General features: G+C 36.6%; 3 protein-coding genes and 1 pseudogene across 3 annotated transcripts in view; 1 reads left to right on the top strand and 3 right to left on the bottom strand.

The window, feature by feature from the left end:
- The window catches only part of LOC141606832 (cryptochrome-1), a 134,570-nt gene that overhangs the window by 113,553 nt on the left and 3,621 nt on the right, over positions 1-17,396 (bottom strand). The window lies entirely within an intron of this gene.
- LOC141606818 (short-chain dehydrogenase TIC 32, chloroplastic-like) lies at positions 1,158-5,867 on the top strand. The gene is made up of 8 exons (XM_074426148.1): positions 1,158-1,374; positions 3,105-3,336; positions 3,518-3,597; positions 3,868-4,021; positions 4,262-4,340; positions 4,715-4,799; positions 5,136-5,182; positions 5,380-5,867. Exons 1-8 carry the CDS (start codon positions 1,269-1,271, stop codon positions 5,539-5,541), a joined length of 945 nt encoding a protein of 314 aa, XP_074282249.1. The 5' UTR covers positions 1,158-1,268; the 3' UTR covers positions 5,542-5,867.
- Positions 6,202-7,797, bottom strand: LOC141606817 (putative clathrin assembly protein At1g25240). Its single transcript, XM_074426147.1, has one exon. It carries the CDS (start codon positions 7,529-7,531, stop codon positions 6,305-6,307), a length of 1,227 nt encoding a protein of 408 aa, XP_074282248.1. The 5' UTR covers positions 7,532-7,797; the 3' UTR covers positions 6,202-6,304.
- Positions 8,370-16,793, bottom strand: LOC141608851 (mitogen-activated protein kinase kinase kinase YODA-like; annotated as a pseudogene).

Genomic DNA, 17,396 nt, shown 5'->3' with positions numbered 1-17,396 from the left:
CGAGTCTCATGAGTTACCCGTCAGCAAGTCACAATCTCTAAAAAAAGGAAACGTAGTTGGAGTAGTTAACTCGTAGTCGTGAGTGGTGACAATTTTTCTCAACGTCACGCCTAAACATCTAATCTTATGCATTGAGTGGCTATGGCCTATGACACACCTCATAATTCCTAATCATCATTTTCACCGAATCTTGTTTAAAATCATCTTAATTTAAGATGATTTTTACACCTGACTAAAATAGAGTGAGAATATATAAAAAAAAATTATATAGATTTTAAGTTAAGATGGTTATAAATAAAGACCAACTAAATCATCTTACGAGTATTAAATACTTTTTTAACATTTTATTAGATGTCAACTAATTTAATTGAAAAAAATTGGAATGAAATGTTTGTGTGTGGTCCTATAATCATTTTCTTAAATCCCAACAACATCAAATTTGCTATTGGGTTCTCTTTACACCATAAAGAAAAAAAAAAAAGAAAAAGTTTCAATTATCTTCCCGATCTAAAAATTATTTTTATCACTTCAAAAGTTTATAGTATAAATTGTTTTTCTTCTCATATATATTATGTTTTTCGATTTAACATGTTTTAAATATTTATCCCCCTCTTTTTTTAATGACAAAAATAAATGTAAATATTTTTCCCGTTTATTTTATGAAATTGTAATATTTTCTTTATTGGACGTATTTAGTGGAATTGTTACACTTTCATTAGTCATGTTTTTATGTGTAAGATGTCATTACTTCTTGTGAGCGGAGATTCACCTCCGTCACACAACCTTACTATTTATGCCAAAAACGAATTTGCAATTCTATAAAATATTAGCAATAAAATTAACTAGATAATTATATATTCATTTAAATGACAAAATTTTGTTAGTCTACCATCTGTTTTGTCCTAATTTGTGTAAATGAGTTGCATTACCAGTTTTATAAGTTATTAACTTTTTTTTTATCTAACAAAACGCGAACTTAGTCGCATTATAGAGAAGATGAGGACTTAAACGTGAGACCTATTGTCCCCAATACCTCTTTCTTCACCACTAGACAAAGACATCTTCGATATTACCCGTTTTAATTGTAAAACGATATTTCATCTAAAATGAGAATTTGTTATAAAGTATTTAAAATAATAATGTCCAATCATTATCATATTTAGGAACAAAGTAGTTGCATATGCCATATATAGGAGAGTACTAAAAACATCGAGACACTTGACTTCCCAAGAGATTTGCCAAGAAATCAGGGAAATAAAATTACAAAAATGTGGTTGTTTGGGAGAAAAGGTGCATCTGGGTTTTCATGGTCTTCAACTGCTGAAGAAGTTACTCATGGGATTGATGCTGCTGGTCTTACTGCTATTGTTACTGGTATTTATTCCGTCTATACAAATTCTCATTTGAGACTGTCTTATGTTTTAGACCGCCCTTTTCCCATGCTATACGGTTCATTTAATTATTGTTGTAGACTTGTACTCGCTCCATCCCAATCATTTGGTTACCATTGATTAAAATACACATTACGACATACATAAAACGTAAATAAATGATTGGGACGTAGTGAGTATTGTCTATGTTTAAAGCTTTATAAATGGTCTTAAGTGGAGTAGAATTATTTGGGGTGAATGATTGAGTGAAAGAAAGTAGATTGTTTGAATTGATTGTGATACTAATAGAAAGATTGCAACTTTTCAATAATAATTGGGTTGTTTATGTGTTTAAGACACCATTTTCCCATGTTATACGGTTCATTTAATGATAGTTGTAGTGTCTATGTTTAAAGCATTTTAAATGGTCTTAAGCAAGGTAGAATTATTTGGGTTTGAATTGATTGTGATAAAATAATACAGTAGAAAGATTGCAACTTTCTAATAATAATTGGGTTGTTTATGTATTTTGTTGGGTAGTAATTATTTTTTTGAGAGGAAAATTTGAGTTAAAGGTGGGATTTTTTGAATTTACTGTGCTAAATGTGAAAGATTTCAACATTCTGCTAATGATTTTTGGTGTTTTGATGTATATGATTTAATTTGTGAAGTGTTTATTCAGATGGGTTTCGATTTTAATTTCCATATCATACTCGAGTTTGGTGATTAATTTTCAATGTAATATAGAATGTTCATATCAAATAGTAATACTGTTTTGTTTTTATTTTTGTTTGGAAGAATTATTTTGAGAGGAAAATTTGAGTTAAATTTGGGATTTTTTTTTATTTTACTGTGCTAATGGGAAAGATTGCAACATTCTGCTAATGAATTTTGGTGTTTTGATGTATGATTGTAATTTGTGAAGTGTTTAGTTAAACTGGTTTCGATTTTAATGCCCATATGATGTTCGAGTTTGGTGATTAATTTTGGATGTAGGTAACTCTATAGTGTGTAGTGCATACATAGTGAACAATTGAGGACTTCCCTCATTAGGTTTGTCTTTGTGTAATTCTGTTTGTGGTTGTACTATTGTTTGCCCCTCTGGCCCTTTCGATTATTTCGTACAAAACATTGTTTCCCGTTTGTAGTAAATGGGGATTGGGGACCTCATTAGCGTAATTTATCATTTTTCTGCTGCTAAATTTCCCAGCAGATGTGATTTATTTGTTAAAGTGGTAATGCAGAAATGCAGGGGATTAGTTATGGAGAATTTGAGAGTCCAATCATTAGCGTAATGGGTATCATCGACGTTTCCTATTTGGAAGAGTCATCCTGATCCAACAATTCTTTGGAAAGGTGTAGTGTATCACTATATCGTGCTAACTGATTTGTCTATAGTACCATTAGGACTTCTACCGCTTTCTGGCTTAAACATTCAGTATCTTTTGTTTTATGATTTAGTTTAAGCGTACTGCATTATGCACATTTGCAGCTGAATCTGAATAATGGTTGTGAAAAATGAAGGAGATTAAGTTTATGGTCTTTGCTGTTGCTGTAAAAGGTTGACTTTACTGTAATCAAATCCTTTTTACACTCGCAAGCTGCAATGAACAAAATTTGTGGTTTATTTTGCCATTGTTGAGTAGTTCCCCTTTTCTTTAGAAGATGATTTGAAGTGGTTTGAGTCTTTGAGACTCGAGCACAAATATTTCACTTAATCAAACTACTATGCAGGAGCATCAAGTGGCATTGGTGCAGAAACCACACGTGTTCTTGCATTACGTGGTGTACATGTTGTCATGGGGGTCCGGAACATGGATGCCGGCAAAAAGGTAAAGGATAAGATAGTCCAGGAAATTCCCTCTGCTAAAGTCGAGGCTATGGAGTTGGATTTAAGTTCAATGGCATCTGTGAGAAAATTTGCTTCAGATTACAAAACTTCTAATCTTCCACTTAACCTTTTAATGTAAGACCACTTTGGTTTATTTCCAAACTTTTCTGTTATCTCGGTCTTGAATCTTTGTTTTGCTGTTCTAGTCTCCTCAAGCTCCTTCCTGTGCGTTTAGAGGGTGAAATATTCATTTGAAAAGCCGATTTTAATGTGATTAAATTGTGAAGCAGACTGTTAATGTTTCCTTTGTTTCAAGTAACAATGCAGGAATAATGGCTACACCTTTCATGCTCTCTAAAGACAATATAGAGCTCCAATTTGCGACAAATCACTTAGGTATGGCGGTAAGAGTAGGTCGATTGTATGGTTTATTTTTTTGCATTCTCTTTCACAGGGAACTAGGGAAGTTTCATTGAGCTGACCATGTCTTTGTTTCATATATTGCCTTCTTCTCTTTCACTCTGTGGTTACTGGTCAATATCGGCTTATCTAGGAAATCTATCTCTAATCGTGGACGTTATTTTCATGCTGTATCGCATTACTTTAAATCTTTAACATGAAACATGCCTTGAACATTCTTAAATTATTCTTAAAGTTGAATAACAGGTCATTTTCTTCTGACATATCTGCTGTTGGATACCATGAAGAAAACAGCGCGTGAAAGCGGTAGAGAGGGAAGGATTGTTAATGTTTCATCAGAAGCTCATCGCTTTGCATACACTGAAGGGATCCGCTTCGACAAACTCAATGATCAATCAAGGTGATGAATATTTTTCCTCTTTTCCAAACTCGTTGAGTAGTTTTAGTCTTTTTGGTGTTGGTTTAGGCTTCACACTTGTGTCCCAAGGAATAGCTAACCTGCGAATCTGCAATATGCTCATTATGATTCGCTTACAATAACCATTGGAACTCAGATGTATTACTTTTACCCTCCATCATTGGCCTTCATAGTTGAGTAATGACTAGTTAGTTATATTAATCGACTTCTTCTACTATGCAGTTACCAGAGTTGGCGTGCGTATGGCCAATCAAAGCTTGCTAACATTTTGCATGCTAATGAATTAACAAAGCATCTAAAGGTTTTTTCTTTGTACCATTACTTTCGAGTTAAGCCTGTACACATGTTTAAGAGCACAATTAGCTATATGAGACGGTTTTACATGTGAGACCTACCCATTAAATCTATAATTAAATGTGGAATCATGAAGAGAATTTTTAGAGTGTGAATCTCTCCATTGAAATACCACCTCTTAGTAAGTTGGTGGTGATTTAGTAACTTTGTACTGAAGGCGCCACATTTTCTGTTTTTCTTTAACCGTTGTGCCAAAAACAAATGTATACAATTCAATAGATCAGATTGAGTATTTCATCTCTTTATCAAGATGCCAGGAATAGAAATCGCTGTAACATTTATGTTGAGGTCTTTAAAGTGTTTTTTTACATTCATGATTAGGACGACGGGGCTGATATCACTGCAAATTCCCTCCATCCAGGGGCAATCAACACAAATCTTTTCCGCTATAACAGCGTCATCGATGGTATTCTTTGCCTAATGCCATTTCTCCTTTTATGATTACTAGAATTTTGATTTTAAACAAACTTTTACTTGCATATCAGATGAATTAAACTCGGTTAACCGCTTTTTTGTTACTTAAGGTGACATTACTAATCTACGAGACCTGGTTTTTAACTTCATTTGATACTCTCTAGTTTCTTACACAAATCATATGGTTCTCATCTAAAAGATGTCGAAGATCCATTCCTTCTGCTGTCAGCAAACAGCAAATCCACACGAGTCCTTTTACAGTTTTACCGCAGTTGAATTTTTGGTCACGTTTCATGCATTGTTGTTTGACGCTTCTAAAAACTCACAGGCATTTGTCGTACAGCTGGAAAGCTTGTTCTGAAAAATCCGCCTCAGGTGACTTTTTGCGCTTACCTTGCTATTACTTGAGCGTTGCAACTGTAAATTTGTAACCGCTACTACAGTTCAAAAATGTGTTTAACCGCTACTTCTAAATCTGTACTGCTTTTCATCCCAAAGCTGAAATATGCCTGTAAATTACTAGGATAGTCTATGACTCTATGTTACTGTTGATCTTGAATGTGCTATTGCAGGGAGCGGCAACAACATGCTATCTAGCTCTTCATCCCGAGGTAAAGGGTGTCAGTGGTGAATATTTCAGCGACTCCAACGTGGCTAAACCAACAGATCAAGCTAAAGACGCTACCTTGGCTCAAAAACTGTGGGACTTCAGCATGGATTTGATTAAGACGTGAGAATTGAAATTTCCCCGTTAAAGCCAAGTTTGAGATCAAGCCATGTGTAACAGAAGGAAACTACAACGACAACAAAAGAAAGCTCGTATATGAGATAAAGGTCTGTTTGACGACTCATTTGTTGTATTTGTGAGCTCGACAATGAAAAATGAACTTTTGCTTAAATCCCAGTTTGACTGTATATATTATTTATTGGTAATTGGTGGTGCTGAATTGCTGATGAACCTTCATTGGCGCTTCTAGTTACCGGTACATTCAGAGTAATGCTTGATTGTTGCATTTGAATTATAATTTCTCAGTGAAATGTTGAAATAAACTGCTGTGAATATTACTGTATGCCAAGGATAAAGTATGTCTCAGCATTTAGAGGTGATCAATAGTTTACCAGGCAAAAGTGACGACAAACCCGCTACAATAAAGACATTTTAAGGTGATCAATAGTTTACACACTAATTACATCGCATTAGGTTAATATAATGTTCTATCTCAGTAATGTGGGCATTTGGTTCGAGATGGCGGAAATTTATAGCTTCAATAAAAAGAAGCACGAGCATTGCATCACCGGGAATTACTCGCAATTAGCTGCTATTTGGCCTTGCCTTGGTTGAAGTATGTACTTTACTGGCTTGACGACGAAGGACTAACTACAATGCCTTATTAATGAAATAAAACATCAATATAAGTATATAACTATCTTGGTGTACCGTGCGAGAAACAAAAACTCCACCAACTAGTATTCAAAAACAAAAACTCCACCAAACAACTATAACAAGCTAAGCACAAGTTGTGAAGAAGCTGATGTTGTACTTGTACCTCCATAATCAATAAACGGGTTGTTGAATTGTATTACTGGCGGAAAATTCAAAGATGCTTCAAACGGATCTCTAACCACCATTGTTCCGTTCTCAATCCCGTCTTTGCTAATAATCTCTTCGTCAAATACCTCCCATTTATCCGAAATCACTGTTTTCAACCACGATTTATTTTCGTCCTGATTTTGTACCATGACGACATCCCTCGTCTCATTGACCACAACCAACGCGCCTTTCATAATTTCCTCCTCAAATTCTTCGCTTTTTGTATCGCCGTTAATAATCTTCTTAAGTTGGAAAAAATCATCCTCGGGTATTTGTTGGATTTTGGGACATTCGGTTAAATGCAAAATCCCAATTTTCGTACAAAAATGGAAATAATCGGACAAATCACGGCCTTGTCTACTCGCCTTATGTAATATATCAAGCGCCATAGAAGCGACTTCTTTCTCCGCCTTCACTTTATAAATACTCATCAAACCTTTCGCAATTCCGTCACAAATTTTACTATACAATTCAAAAACTTCAATTACCATACAATCCATAGCCTCAAGGACCGTCACGTCGTTAATATTCCGACCCCCAACGGGCCTCACCTCGAGAACCGTGTCCAACAATTCCTGCCACCTATGCACCCTAACCAAAACCGCTTTTCCCTCGGCCCTCTCCCTCGCCGCTTCCTCCATTAATGTTTCCGCCACCTCATCCCTTAACTCAGCCGACAGTATCACAGACTTCATATCACAAAAAGCGAAATACGCTTGGACAAACTCGGAACAGGCCCGACGACGAGGCCCATCTCGAGTTTGTCCATCCTCGAAACTAGAAAGATCAAACGGTAATCGTCCAATCTTTCTTGTACCGGGGGCCTTTGTACAAAGGACCCCGTGTAAAAGGATAAGTGACTTAAGAGCAACGACCCAGTTTTGGGTCCGTTTAGCGCGTCGGGTTAAGGCCCATAGGAAAACCATTAGATGAGATGGTGAAGCCTGGACCCACGTAAAAACCCGACGCGCGTTCTTATAATCGATGTGGGTTTCATCATGGCTTGTGGCTTTGATTATAGCTGCCTCGAGATCTGGTTGTCTGTACCTTGAATTTCGCGACAATATATTCAATATCAATATGCTATTTCTATCCTTTATTTTACCCGTTGCTCTCCTCCACAACTTACTCATTGTGGAGGAACTGATTAGATCGTTGTGTTCGCTAACTGCCCAAAAAATGAATTGGACGTTAGAAACTAATTATTCGGATATTGTTTTGTTTTGTTTGTTTGTTTGATGATTTAGATGAATTAAATTAAATTAAATTAAATTAACCGGAATTTAATTTGTTAGTTTGTAATTTGAAACGCGTTGTTGCGAAATTGAAAAGGCGAAAAAAGGAGGAGAATCAAGAGGAGATAGGGAGGAGGAGGAGAGTTCCTCTTGATTTCCTGGCAACAAGCAATTTTGTAAAATGAACGTGCAAGCATGCATTGTAAACAAATGTTGGTCATCTTTTCTGGCCATTTCCTTTTCGATTTGCTGGAATTAAATGCGACAATTTTTTAATTGGAGGAAAATATTATTAATGGTACATATTTTTATATTTTATGTGTGGTGTACAGCAAATTATTGATGTATGTTAGATGTACCATTTTCGAATAAGACACAAATTTAATATTGATGAGAATTTTCAAACCAAAGAATATTCTTTGCCAATTTTATAATTAAAGAACAACCTATATTTAATTTGGGAGGAAATTTTTAATTTTCTTTTTTATAAGAAAATAAATAAATTTACTGTTTCGATTTTTAAATTCCATATCAAGTTCGAGTTTGGTGATTAACTTTTCATGTAATATAGATGGAAATCTTCAATAAAAGATTGCTTCTGCTAATGATTTTTGGTGTTTTGATATATGATTGTAATTTGTGAAGTGTTTATTCAGATGGGTTTCGATTTTTAATTTCCATATAAAGTTCGAGTTTGGTGATTAATTTTCGATGTAATATAGAATGGTCGTACCAATGATAATCATTCCAATTAATATTAGATGTTGAAGAACAAGTAATTACAGTCTGAATTGAATTTCTGCACTAAATAATGAATGTACAGAAACAAGGTTGAGCTACAATGCATAAATAGGATATATAGACAATTACATTAGAGACGGAACCCTGAGTTATACGTATCTGAACAGCCCGACTGCAAATCAGACTCATCTGAAATCTATGCTTGATTCCAAGTTTCAAACTCGTCTTAGATGACCAAGAAAAATGCAGGTCTTTCAGAAACTCTGAAACTTCTCTCAGGTGCACAGGCTAAGACCAGACCTTTTGCTGTAGGAGTGTCCGGTTCCTTCAGCGTGGCAGATTAGACGGACACTAAATACCATAACAGAGTCCAGAATTTGTACAAAGTAGAGAGTTTGAGTTATAGCGACTTATTAGCGGGAGTACAAGAAGCAAAATCCCCAAGAAGTGATGCTGGTGCCAGCCGAGAACTCTCTTGGCCTTTGGGCCATGTCGGAAAATCAAATCTGCAAAACCAACCTTGATTTAAAACAATCTATTTATTGGATTCGTCGTTTTTGCTCGGATGGTAACTTGATGTCTTTCGGTTTATTAGGCATCGGATTTGAGGAAAGACTGAAGCCGTTGATCCTGTTAGGTAACATAGACCGAGGACTAACTTCCGGCGAAGGATTTAGCTTTGCATGCTCCTTTAAGAGCTGCTGGGATACCCGATCGGCTAATACCGACTGTCCGTTACAATGCTCCCCTTTACAGGGTCTTACACCGACTACTGTTGATATTGCACGGGGACCAGATTGCACCCCTCGGAGAATATTGGGCTTTGAGTCATGGTAGCTTGGCCCATTCCCATTCCGGAAAACACTATTTGGGGACTTGGGCCTTGTTCCGAAACTGTCTTGCATGTAAAGAGACTGCGGTGAGTGGTGAAACTGAATGGCACAATTACCACCAGTCAGGGGCGTTGATGCGCCTGAAGGGGTACGTGGGCTGGATATTGGCGAAGGTGACATCATTCCACTGAGGTGCTGAGGTGACCTTGCATGCAATAAGGGGCTACCAATCGGGGAGACCGGACAAGATATGTTCCGTGGAATAGGATACTCGCTAAGAAAACCAAAGTCAGGAATATAAGTTAAATAAATTGAAATAGAATCTATAATCTTCTCAGAATTATACAAACAAGCACATTGACAAAGTTGATTAAAAATTACAAAACACACCTGGAGCGGGGTCGCGTGGGTGAAACTCTAGACGAATGTACTCCCAATATATCCGAGTCTAGTCCAGAATATTTTTTCTCAAGTTTAATCCCCTGGACATCATTCACCGTGAGAGATGTTGTGAGTTAGACATGAATAAAACTAAATGGAGACACTAGAGTTCAGATGTGTTTGAATACAAAAATAGAAGGGAAAGAACGGAAGGGGGTTGAGGGGAGGGAAAGGGAGGGAAAAGAAGGGGAGGGAGAATAGAGCAAGTGGGTTTTCACTCCAATTCTTTCCTACACTGGAGGAGGATTTGGAAAATAGGGAAGGAAGAAAATAAATCCTTTGTTTGGTTCAAAATGGAGGTGGAGGGATTTTCCCAGGGGAGGGAAAATTAATTGCCCTCCAACCAAACGGGGGAATTTAAACCTTCTAAAATGAAATATCACCTTTGTAGGTTAAATGACATTGTGGTTTCTCCCTCCCCTTCCCTTCCAACCACATTTTACTTCCCTCCTCTTAATATTTGTGCATCAACCAGAAATACATTCTAAGTTGGAGGGAATCCATTCCAACTATCAACGAAGGAAGAAAAATGGAGCCCTTTGTTTCTCTTTCCTCAATTTTGCAAAGTTCTACAATGACTTGATTAGACAATGATAATCAATCAAATGGCAGGAAAAGATTAAAGAAAAAATGAAACATCAATGGCCTTTCCCATGTAACATCAATCGTTATTTGTGTCATTGCTGGTTTAGAAATCCCCATGGTTTTAAATTTCCTCCGTTGGAGCACATTTTTAACAATTGTGCTCTTAATAATTTGTGCATCAACAGAAAACGTTTATCCCGTGGATTCCTTCGGGAAACATAACCATTCCAAATCTTTTCCTTCATCCGAGAGATGATCAGGAATTGCCGGTAATTCTTTGCTATTTCCAATTTTAAACATAGCGGCAACCTGCAAAGGCCACATGAAAGTTGACCGTCATAATCCATTTCTATCAAAAATATAGTCACGTCGAAAATTAATTCTAAATTAAGATAACAAAATAACTAATTTAACTGGTTAGACTAACGTAAAATTGTTCTGCCAACGGCACAATATAACTTATGTGAACATTATAAATTCATGAAACGCGCTAGAATTTAGCTCTAGTGACGTGAACATGATGACTTCAATTTGAGAATACATATGAATGCTGGTATCCTTTTGCCCGTAAAAGACAGTGTACCCTATTCAGTAACAAATCAGCATAGTTATTTAGCATTTTTATTCATGTCAGGAATCTGGAACTATCCAATATTCCAATCTACAAGCGTACTAAGTGGTATAGTTACTACTACTAATTCTATGAAAATTCCCCCAGTTGATTTTGGCAGAAATTATTACTCTTATAACTTATAAAGTCCAGACTCGTGGTGGGCCTCAAGTCCTCAACAAGAACTAGTAGCGCTTTTTTTCAGTTAGGCAACACATGACGAAATGGAAATCTGAATATTTTAGGAATGGGCCAAAAATGGAAAATAGGGCATTCCACGGAACTAGAAGAGTATTACTAATACCAGAAGCTGCAGAACCAGGGGTGTGTAACGGGAATAAGCAAGAAATTTTTAACAAAGAATGCAAAGTACTAACCCCTTCATACTGGCTCCATGGTGGCTTGGTTGTTGCCATCTCTAAGACAGTACAACCAAGGCTCCATATGTCAACAGCAAGGCTGCTCCCACCTGTATTCTTTATCACCTGCATTTGTAAGACGAAAATGAGGATGTCTCAATAAGAAACAATACTAGAGTTAATGTAGGAGATGATGGTCAGATTCTGACCTCAGGAGCCATCCAGTAAGGGCTTCCCTTGAACGATAATGGACATGACTGTCCTGTGATCTGCACAAATTATTAAAAATTAAGAACAAGGGTTTCGAGTTCCAACAGTTGACCATTGGCAATAATTTGAGATCGCTTCATCATACACTAATGGCAAAACATTGCAGCTAATAGCATAATATCCGGTCAGTTTCGGTAGCAGTATTGACTACCGCAGCCTAATTTTGTTAAATACAGGCTAAAGTCGCTTCAAAATGAGGTAAATTAGCCAATTAGGTTGCGGTGATCTTCAAAACGGTAGCGTTTCGGTTTTGCAGACTTTAGTTAATACCACAGCTGATTTTCCAAAAATTTGGCGAAGATTGTATCAGATACTTACATGCTTCGCCATACCAAAATCTGCTAACTTGACCCGTCCATTTGGGTCCACGAGTATATTTGCTCCTTTGATGTCTCTGCAGATAAAGTTCAACAAAGTAAAATTCTATCCCACAAATATATATGCTTCCAAAAACATATTGCCCTCCAAACCAAACAGAGAACATATATTAAGTGACGCAACAGCATTCACCTGTGTACAGTTCTCTTTGCATGCAGGAAAGCAAGCCCGGACAAAATTTGTTGAGTGTAACTACGAATAGCCGATTCCCCCAGCTGCCCATACTCTTGAAGAAGCTTGTAGATAGACCCACCAGACACATACTCCAAGTAGATATATAGTCTATCACCAACCTGTTAACCAAATATAGAAGATACGCTATGCTCATAAATAAAATTCAAGAAAGTGTACATCTAACAGAAAAATGCGAACGGTATGGATAATATCGACTAAAACCTTAATATTTAAGGTTGCATAAAAATATAACTAAAGATTCAAACATAGGGAGGACCAAAGAAAATACGAAAAGTCTAGATAATACAGACAGCATCGTCGAACTTACAGTTCCAGAGCCATAATACTGCACAATGTTTGGATGACGGAGGCGGCTCAATAGGGCAATTTCCTACACAAACATTAAAAGCATGACCTTTAGAGCTACTCAAGGCATATCAAAAGCTGAAAGCCAACGAGAAATACAGCTTAGTAAACAATGAATACACCAATAGAGTCCCGACTCCTGACTTTTGTGTAAACTGACCCATATCTTATGAAATATTACTAATACAGTGGGGAGAACCGCCAATAGGCGAGCAACTCCTGCAGAAATCTCAATCAAATTTCAATCTGGTTTGTAGAATTTATATAAGTTCAAACTGAGGTGTTTCTGCACAGTACATGGTGATAAGAAAAGAATTCGCCAACACACTTTAGACATGAAAACAACCAAAAGCTGTTTAGTCTTACTTTTTAACTCGGGTGATAAAAATACAGCTGTAGCTAAATCAGAGAAAAGATCACCTGTTGAAGCTGCTTTGCACTTTCCTTCGATTTTGGATCATCAGAAAACAAGGTAACCTCTTTCATAGCACACATTTCCCCAGTTTCACTATACAATAATCAAATTATGAAGCCAGTCAGAAACAAATAATGTACAAACTGGATGAAACCAGCAAGCACATTAAATTGAACAAGCAAATTTCAAACAGTAATCACCTGTTAAACCCAACATAAACATGTCCGAAAGTTCCTCTACCAAGCAACCTTCCTTTTTTCCAACGTGAGACAGGGCTTGGCAAATTATCTCCCCTTGTTGGACTTCGTGGAACAGATGGCGATGTGGCTGCCGAATTTCCATGAGAGAAAGGAGAGGAATTTGGAACTATAATAGGAGGAAGAGGCAAAGGATGACTTTCTGAGCCCACACCAGAAGCTTTGGGATGAATAGGTGTCACAGCACCACTCTGAACTCTGGAGCTTGGTCCAGGACTTGTCATTCTGGGGCTAGGTATAGGAGAATACTCGGGACTTGTCATCCTACTTGGCTGTCCCCAAAATATCTGTCCGGTAATATCACCTCCCATAGAATTGTGTCCAGAGTTGTGGCCGGAACCTGGACTGGAGCAATGGCCAGACCCGAGTAAATTCACATCAGGATAAGGTTTATTAGCCCAAAATGCAGTGTTCATAGCTTGGTCATTGTTGGATGTTCTCATTGGGCTTCTGGAAGGACTAGACATCAAGCTGTCAGGGGCATTGCAAAAAGTTCCGTGTAAAGGAACCTGCAAATTAGACACATGATTGCGCAAAGGCCTTCTTCTAGGAGAGGTAGTAGGATTTTGATTGCTTGGGGGAGTGGAAACGGGTCTTTGCGCTTCCCTAAAGTCATTCTGCGTCACTCTGGTTGACTGATCCTTGAGCACCACACTAACAAAAAGAACACAGAAGATGCCAACAAATTTAAAATTCATCTTTTGTACACTTCCTGTCATGTCCAACTATCTGCTGCATACTCCCTGTGTCCATCAATAACTTCTGGGGTTTCATTTTGCATGTCCATGAATAAACTTTCAACTCGAAGTCTTTCTTTTGCTACAATATTTGTGGTTATCATAAATTGTGAACCCATGAAACTTATCAACTTGAATTTACATCCACATCTTCTTATCTTCTTTTTATTTCGAGCGAACAAACTAGGAAGTTTATGCATGGACAGATGTAGTACTACATATATATATCAATGAAAAGAAAGCAAAAGTGTGAAAAGAGAATGGCTTCTCACCTAGAAGGGCTCCCAGCAACAGTTTTATCACCAGTGTCAAGATCTAATGCTTGAGGACTACGCAATCTAGCCTCTGTCAGATCATCACTTCCAACTGAGCTCTCACTCGAAACTGAAGCAGTAACCAACTCACTGTCCAACTCTACAGGTTCTGTTCTACCCCTAATGCAGGAAGGTCTAGGAAGCGGGGGAAATAATGATGACTTGTAGCTTTTTTGTGTCCTCGGCTTTGAAGATATACTAATTCCAGAGTCGGTACGACTTACATTAGCAGAATGCAAGCACGGACGTGGGAGTGGCTGAGAAACAGGACGTTCAGCAAAACTTTGACATCTGCCAACATGCTTCGATTGCTTGGTAGGAGATGGAGATCTTGACTCTGGTCTAGATTGAAGACCCCTTTCAGAAATAGTGTCACTGCAATGCCTAAGAGACCCTCCTGACCTACTATCCAATTTCACCTCTGATGTATTTCTAAATCTTCGGCGTATTGTTGCAATTATTGACTCGTCTCCTGATTTCTTCTTTGCTTCTTTAGTTGATTTACCAAACCATGGAGACATAGTTCTTGAAAATTATAGCGTGCACTGAATGAAAAATAGCTACACAAGTAGACGTCCAGGACGATTGCATAAAGTTATCGAGATGTATGTTGATCATAGTACAATAACACCATTAGATATAGAACTACCAAAATGAATCACCATTACGACTTCAACAAAGTCAACCCACTGATGGTAATGCTGCATTGGCCACTGTGGCAGCACCCTGGACATTAAGATAAAATAATCACTAGCACTCTACCAGAGTGTAATAAGGCAAATTGATCAAACAGTGTTAAATTATTGACTACACAGTACACAGTCACACAGCCAGCAACAAGCAAAGTGATCAACATGTATCAAAGTCAAGCATTCAAACCATAAAGCAGTTTATATCAGCAAAAGCAACGCCTTGATATATTCTAAGAGTCTAAGAGTCTATGAATAGGCTGTATGTAAGCTACCAACGTTAGATTGGGTAATGTAGGCAGTGAACACGGCATTATTGCAAAACTAACAGCTGAATTAATATCATGTCATCATGATAATTCATTCCTTACTAGAATGTAAACATTGCTATATGTAAGCCAAACTGTGTGAATATGAACCTCGTATGTCATTACAATTTCGGGCATTCGGCATACCAGGCGTCCAGGCATAAGCCATGAGTAGGAATGTGCAGTAACTATCAGTCAAATTGCAACTCACCCCAATCTAGAAATTCAGCCATCGTACATTCGTACCTTTTTCCTTCAAAGCTTCACCTCAAGTTCAAAAGTAAACACACTACATGCATACATTCTAATCCTAACCATTGGCTGTTATCAGACTTATCACCGGTCTGATTAAATACAATGAGTTAGCTAAAGATCCAACAGGTGTAACTACAAAGCCAACACAACACCTTTCAGAAATTCAGTTCAACCCCATGGCACGTATTCCTCATCCTTGAGGTCGACATAGGGTGCCCCACCTGGCAAGGGCAACCACCCTCCTAACAGTATAAGTTTGAAAGAGTGCTAATCAGCTTTACCGTGTTGCCATAACACAAAGGTTCAACACTCGAGAGCTTGCAGAGATTTTTTTTTTTTGCAACTCATCAATCATTTGAACAAGTTCGCCCCCAACTGCCAACAGTAAATTTTCTCCCACTGAACCTTTAAATACAGCTCCTACGCACACCCACGCAACAACTTCCACCCCACTCCACGAACCAGGAAAAGAAACTTTCCACCCTCCTCTACAAAGTAGCCCTTCAAGAATCAAAGGTTATACGGCTCATATGTGCACCCGAAATAAATCCAACCCCACTTCACGAACCGAGAAAAGAAAGAAACTTACTACCCTCCTCTACAAAGTAGACCTTCAAGAATGGAACTTTATACCCTTAATACTTCAAAGTTGCTATACTATCTTGACTAATTCCACACTAATTAATTAGCTTTCCCATTTTAACAAAATCTTCCAAGACAATCCCAACTTCAAAGTCAATCCAAAATTGTCAATTTCAACTAATACTCTTTCAAATTCAAACTAATTTCTTAAACAACATTCTCCTCAACAACTAAATTAAAAAAAGGTTATCCAATGATTAACAAGATTTCAACTAACTAACCCAAATTCCATATTTTGCTAAAACCCAATTAATTAAAAAAAAAGTACTCAATGATTAATAAGATTTCAACTAACAAACCCAAATTCCATACTCGGGTTTACCCAGTGCACACCAAAGATACCGGCTTTACTCCATAAATTTCGATAATACTATGTCAATACATTTAGTACCATTTCCAACCTAAATAAACTAAAGATTCAAACTTTATAATACCCAACTAAAATTACATAAACTATACAATTATATGAACATATTAAGCTCGATCTAAACACTTAAAAACAAAGAAATTAATTAAAACATAGATCCAAAACAAACAAATTAGCTAATTAAGAAAGAACTTACCTCTGTAGAAAAAAATGCACAATAAAATCTGAGAAAAATATTTCTAAAAAGAGGAGATAATTAAGTGAAATGGGTTAGTAGTAAAGTAGCAGAATTTAGTAACTGAACAACATTAAAGCGTTACAATGAAGCAAAAATGTAGGGGGAATATATAATAATAATAATATAATAATATAGATAAATAGAGCAGTTATTTTATTTAGTTGGGAATTTCTGAGAAATCAAGGAGAAGAGGAATAAATCTTGGGAAAATGGGTTTGTCTAATTGTCTATATCTTTGTTTTTGTTTTTGTTTTTTTAAGAAAAATAGTTGAGTTTATTTGAGCTTAAAAATTGAAGTGAAAAATGGAACCCTGAAGTTCTAAAACAAAAAAATTATGTCATTTTTAAGGCGGTAGATAAATTTTATACTCTTTCGGTTGTATTTATATAACTCGTTTAAGTTTGATCAGTATTTTCTTACTTATTATCGTGATTACGATTTTTTGAAAATATATTTATTGATGAAGTGAACTTGAAAAATGTTAGATTGTATATCTATAAGTATTTAAATAAATATTTTAAATGGAAATATTATTGAAAATGGTTAAAGTTGGTATTAATAAAATAAAAGGGTTTTTCTTATGGCACATGTTAATAACCTTAGTATGGTAAGATTGACAACATATTCTCATGAGATATTCAAGTATAAACTCATTGTTACCATAATTAGTGAGAATATATTGTTAATCTTATCATATTAAGGTTATTAACATGTACTCTTAAGGCACATTTTAAAAAAAAACCCTAAATAAAAAATTACAGATGAAAAGTAACGAGATATATA

This window comes from Silene latifolia, chromosome 10 (assembly GCF_048544455.1).
Source record: "Silene latifolia isolate original U9 population chromosome 10, ASM4854445v1, whole genome shotgun sequence".
Taxonomy (NCBI): Eukaryota; Viridiplantae; Streptophyta; class Magnoliopsida; order Caryophyllales; family Caryophyllaceae; genus Silene; species Silene latifolia.
This window is presented reverse-complemented; position numbering and strand designations above follow the sequence as displayed.

What these genes read in the sequence shown, in the direction of transcription:
- LOC141606818 (XM_074426148.1), top strand. Translation starts at nt 1,269, where the DNA reads ATGTGGTTGTTTGGGAGAAAAGGTGCATCTGGGTTTTCATGGTCTTCA. An exon ending in AATTAACAAAGCATCTAAAG is followed by an intron (nt 4,341 to 4,714) that starts GTTTTTTCTTTG and finishes ATTCATGATTAG; the next exon opens with GACGACGGGGCTGATATCAC. An exon ending in CTATAACAGCGTCATCGATG is followed by an intron (nt 4,800 to 5,135) that starts GTATTCTTTGCC and finishes AAAAACTCACAG; the next exon opens with GCATTTGTCGTACAGCTGGA.
- LOC141606817 (XM_074426147.1), bottom strand. Translation starts at nt 7,531, where the DNA reads ATGAGTAAGTTGTGGAGGAGAGCAACGGGTAAAATAAAGGATAGAAAT.